Raw genomic sequence first — 6,000 nt, forward strand, 5'->3', positions numbered from 1 at the left:
AGCTATAATCACTGATTATATTGTTGTTATTATTATTTTGAACAAGACTGTTATCTGTAAGATCAATTAAGATCTTTACCTTCATTTATTTCTTCTCTAATGTTCCTCATTTCATGTAGAGCTGAATTTCTAACGTGTATCAGACAGAGAAAGACAAATGCTACATTTTATCATTTATATGCAGAATCTAAAAATAATACAAACAAATGTATATGCAAAACAGAAACAGACTTACAGATATAGAAAACAAACTACTGGTTACCAAAGGGGAGAGGGAAGAAGGGAGGGGCAAATTAGGGGTATGGGACTAGGAGTTACTAACCACTATGTATAAAATAGATAAACAACAAGGATATATTGTATAGCACAGGGAATTATAGCCATTATCTTATCATAACTTTTAATGGAGTATAGTCTATAAAAATACTGAATCACTATGCTGTACACCTGAAACTAATATAATATTGCAAATCAACTATACTTCATTTTTTTAAAAGAGGGAAAAATTAGAAATAAATTTTTTTAAATATCCAAAATGATTTATTATAGTAAAATTTTTAAAAAGTAGTTACAAATATCAAAAGTTTAAGATCATTTGCATAAAACAAACCTTTTCATTTACTTTTTTGAAACCTACGTTATTGTTATACATATATATTTATAAAACGTAAACCATCCATAGCTCTAGTCTTCAGGGTTCATCAAGTGCCGACATTAAAGAATCACTGTCATGCTTCTCACATATACCTAACTTCATACATTTAAGTTTAAGAGTAATATGAATTACTTACTATTGCAAAATATTCCCTATATGTCATGCGCCACTCTTGCAAACACTATGTTGATTCCTGAGTACCCCTAGAATCACAATTTCAAATAAAAAGAAAGCCAGAATATGGATTTCAGCACCACAAGAAAATAATACTTCATTATATAAAGTTCTATTGCATTCATGCTACCCAAAAGGAAGGATTTTATTCGAATTAATTAATTTGTCTTTTAACTAAGCATTTTTGTCACACAAATTCTTTGTGTACTCGAAAGCAGTGTCTGTTACAACCTCTTGTCCTTCATGTCACTTGGGCTTTGTCACTTTTGTTTCATAAACACAAAGCAACAGATGTGGGGCTTTTCCCTGGGGCCTGAATAGGCTTATTATTAAGCCCTGGGCTTATTCATAAAAGCAGATATTTAGGGTTGGGGCTCTGTTGTACTGGCGTGGAGAGCCAGATCCCTAGTGACAGAGGTTCCTGCATGTTCTTTAATACATTTATTGTCTGTGTGTTTGTAAGGTAGGAACCTTCTAAAGAGGTTGACCCTGGGCAGAGGTCCTTCCTTCCAAGGTTTTCTTAAGAAAAATAAAATTGTCCAAAATCATTTCCATTGAGGATAAGCCTGCTTTACAAAGGAGAAACATATACTTTTATATAGTCTGACCATTTATTTACAGTATCCACTGTCAATTTAGTACTTTACCTCTCTAACGACTTTGCCTGTTTCATATGCATGAAAAGCATTCGTTTCTATCCTCAATCAAATGCTGCTTCTTTGGTTACTCAACAATAAATGATTTGTCCTCTCTTCCTCTGAACTTCTTCAGCATTTGTTTGAATCACTTCTGTGATACTTATCACAGGTGGCCTTCTATTATAATTATTTGGGTATAACACCTTTCCTTTTTCATTCATTTAGTCAACAAATATTATTTTGCACAAAACAAGGTACCTACCTGTATGAAGCTTACCATCTCATGTGGGACACAAAATAAATATATAGTATCAAAGAATGGTAATTGCTATGAAGAAAATAGAGCCATTTAAAATGATAGAAAGTTTCAGGGGTACTATTTTATGTGCAGGTAGTAAGGGAGGATCTCTTTGAACAGGGATGTGATGAAGGGAAGGAATGAACCATGGGAATATCTGGAGACAAAGCCATCTAGGTGGAGGCATCTCTAAGTATAAAGACTGAGAGGCAGAGTGTTCAGTAAGCAGAGCTGTTGCTAGAGACGATTCAATGAGGGGAAATGTAGAAGAAAAATCATGTCAGAAAAGGAGCCAAATACACCATCATCAAGATCAAGGAGAAACATGTAGATTGTGAGCTCTGTGAAGACAGGTGGCTATGTTATTGTGTTGCTCAGAGCTTCTCCAGGCGGCCATCCACAGCTCATAAAAACTGTGTTTAAGAAAGTGTCCATATATCTGACTTTCAACTGATAAAGCTTACCTGCTAATTTTGTTTTATTTGAGGGCATGATGGGAAATTTGAAGTGCAGTTAAATGATATCCATCTAGCAATTTAATATAATTTAAATTATAACAAAAATAACATAAGAAATCAGCATGACCTCTTTGGTAATTGTTGATCTTTTTCCTCCTAGGATTTCCAAACTGTATTGCCATCATTTGATCTCTTCTCAAAGTACGGAAAATTGTATTCAAAAGCTGGACAAATTGTATAAAGGTATGCATTTTTGCTAAAAGGTACTTCAAAAATGCTACAGTAAATAACAAAAAATCAAATGAGATTGATTTAACTATCAAGCATTTAAAAAAACATGCTATAATAATATTTATAGGTAATACAACTCCATATATTTCTTTCATTCTACTCTAATGGTTTTCAACATTCAAAAATCATGGATTTTGTGTTTCAAATCTCTTCTCCAAAATGAACTCAAAGTCTAACTGAAAACTACCTGAAGTACCCTTTCTCTTTAAATTAATTAATACAGTAAATAAATAGTTTTACGTAATATAATGAGAAAGTATTGATGGTGTCCAAAAGCTCAAATATTTCTCATTACTGTATAGATACAGTATAGTTTAAAATACTGTATTTAATATGTGTGTTACTTAAAGTGCAAGGTGCCTTTAGTGGATTCCAAATAAATAGCATCTTGGGTCTCTGATGACCAAAGCTTACAGACTAGAGAAGAACAGAGATACCCACATAAAATTCAAGATCACAAAATAAACTCTCAATGAATGCTGTATTTAATTGCTAAGGTGTTTTAGAGTAGAGAAGTGATTACAATCAAAGGGAGACTAATAGGAGGTATTCTGACATCAGCGAAATTTAAAGGAGATGCTGGATGAAGACAGAAAAGATCACTGCAATTGAAGGAAAAGAGGCAGGAATGAGAAATCAGGCTAGTTAATTCCCCAGGGCTCCTCCCACACCAAGAACCAGGGGAAAGCTCTGGTCCATTGGAAAGAACACAAAGTAGATGCAAGCAACTATGTTCCTTAGATTTAGTTAGTATTGCCTCTCCCACATTTATAACTTTGGATGCTCCAACTGGAAGTCAGTATGTTAAATGTAGATAGAAATGACCACCTTTTAACTCCTTCAAAGGAATATGTGAGGGGAAATATGAAATACTCTGAGTTAATGGAGAAACATACATATAATGCTGAGTGGAATTACAGTTTCAAAGGTTTATAAAATAATTACCATCACCCATTGGAGCATTTATCTAGTATTTGTGACTCACAGCATGAAGTAGTCTAAATAAAATTTTTCATATTTGTGTATGATTTCAGATTTTAATTCAAAGATACATCCTGTTCATAATGGCCAAAGGTTGAAAACAACTTGAATACTCATTAGTATATGTTAAGTTAAATAAATGCTAAGACACATGAAATGCAATACTATGAAAACATTAAAAATGTTAACATAGATCTTTATTATTAATTTGAAAAAATGCCTCCAATATATTTCTAAGAAAAGAAAGCTGGATTCAAAGGAAACTATGTAGTCTGATTCCATTAAAAAACATGTATATATGTGCGTGTGTGTATGTGTGTGTGTATACACACATATACATAATGTGTATGTATGTATAAAAAACACACTTGTATGTGCTTATTTATGTATTACATATGTATGTATACATTCATATAAGGCAAAAATGTTACTGGTAGTTATCTCTTGATCGTGAGATTAGGGGTACATTTTGGGGAGATATTTCTTTATGGTCTCACTTTTTGAAATTTTTATCTAATGAGACAAAAGCAGATTGTTAAACAATAGGAACTACTTGCTCTTCTCTACCAATTACAAAAACATCTTGACTTTATTCAATTCAATCATAATAATTCAGAGACAATTATCGTTTTTTCTAAAAACATCTTGACTTTATTCAATTCAATCATAATAATTCAGAGACAATTATCTTTTTTTCTGCAGACAAAATAATGACTTGCTAAATTATTTATAAGAAAGACAAGGATGAGTAACAAATGTTTTACGTTACTTTTAATTAAAAAGAGTGCACAATGCACAGATACAAATATGTGAGAGACATTTTTAAAAACTGTTTGCTAACTCTTCTCTTGGATGTTTAACTATTTTGTGAATTGAAAGTATTATCAGAATGTCATCTCCTCCTCTTAGAAAGGAAATTAATATCTAGCATTTAATTTTGGTAAGTGAAGGGTAGCAGCCTTAGCTGATGCTCTCCTATTAAGATTTAATTTCACCAAATACAACACAGTGCTTCTGCTCTTTGTAAAGAAGGCCAAGACAGGAACACTTGCACCAAAGTGTTTAATAAAGATGCCGTGGTAATTTTTAGAGCTATCTATTTGATTGCTTCATCTTCAAGGTAGTTCATCACTTCGCTATAATTCACCTGACATTGCCTCGTACACCCACACTACACTTGCCCGTCAGTCCAATTAGAAATAGTGATACCTTTATCAGATTAATCTTTCTTTCCTTTAGCATGTCTGAGTTTAGGATAAGCAGAGCCCACACCTACCCATTTTGATTAATGCACTAAGACTTCAGCCACTGAAATTGTACAGAGTGAATTAGATTTTAAACACACACATATTTTAAAATCTACTCCCTGACTAGGATAATATGATTCCTTTTAATTTCTTTAATTTTTCTGTATAACTACTCACTTTTGTAACCTTTGATAGTTTCCCAAAGGCACCTTTGTTTAAATCAGAATATGCTATATCCCGTCAGCTTGCGCTGCCATCTTTTCAGCTCCATTCATCTTTCCAGACAGGAGTCTCTTTAAAGATTAGAATGGAGAAAAATTAGCACCATAAGATGAAATCATTGGTTAGTCCAACATCAGTGTGAGTTTTCTTGCATTATGTGCTTCTCACTTTTTTCACATTCTTCTTTGAGATGCGCTTTGGCCCAGGCTCTCATTCTCCTAAAAAGTGGTTCAGTTTTGAGGCCATATATGATTAGCTTTAATGGAATTATTTGTTATGCATGAAAAATAATGTACTTGCTTCCCCTTTTCATAGGAATTTGGCATAGGCATGACTCAAGTAGCCGAGAAAAAAAATTAAAATGAAAATTAAGTTTGGTTAGTACCTGAATTGGGAAAGGGGTAAAATTCCATTGTCTTTTTCCAGAGGAAATATGGTCTCAGCCGCTGTGTAAGGAAAAGGAAGATACATGAGGGGAGAATAATAATCAGGCATAGAAGCTACACATGTGCCTGTTAGGGTTACATTTTTAATTCAACAAGAAAAATTACTACACCTTGTTGTTCAGTTTGGCACTATGTGAATTTATGGCGCTCCACGGCATGTGGGATCTTCCCAGACCAGGGCACGAACCCGTGTCCTCTGCATCGGCAGGCGGACTCTCAACCACTGCGCCACCAGGGAAGCCCTATCTTTAGTATCTTTATCCGTTGACTAAAGATGATATAACAACCCACTTGCCTCTAGGAAGACATTCTGCTGTGTTCCCTTATGACTGAGGCAGGCTGGCTGAACACTCTGTGTGTCTGGTAGCACACACCAGCAATGTTGTTGACCAGGACCTGCAGCAGTGTAGACAGAGTTCAGAGAAAAGGGTAATTCCAGCAGGGATAGAAATGAGTCAAATCAGGGGTGTAGCATCCTAGACTCTTAACTGAGCTTAACTCTAAGTGAGGAATATTTAGAGAATTTGAGAACTCATGTTATTGGGTTCTTTTTCTCCTTTCATTTTACTGTTTTGATTTTAGAAAATGAG

General features: G+C 34.0%; 1 protein-coding gene across 1 annotated transcript in view; it reads left to right on the forward strand.

The window, feature by feature from the left end:
• The window catches only part of SPATA17 (spermatogenesis associated 17), a gene marked incomplete at its 3' end in the record, with an annotated part of 184,498 nt that extends 182,034 nt beyond the window's left edge, over positions 1 to 2,464 (forward strand). The window contains exon 10 of the mRNA XM_082857904.1: positions 2,384 to 2,464. Within this exon, the coding sequence (XP_082714030.1) occupies positions 2,384 to 2,464 (81 nt within the window). The remainder of the gene's footprint in view (positions 1 to 2,383) is intronic.
• Between the last annotated feature and the right edge of the window lie 3,536 nt (positions 2,465 to 6,000).

Source organism: Leucopleurus acutus, assembly GCF_964270905.1.
Source record: "Leucopleurus acutus genome assembly, chromosome: 2".
Lineage (NCBI taxonomy): Eukaryota > Metazoa > Chordata > Mammalia > Artiodactyla > Delphinidae > Leucopleurus > Leucopleurus acutus.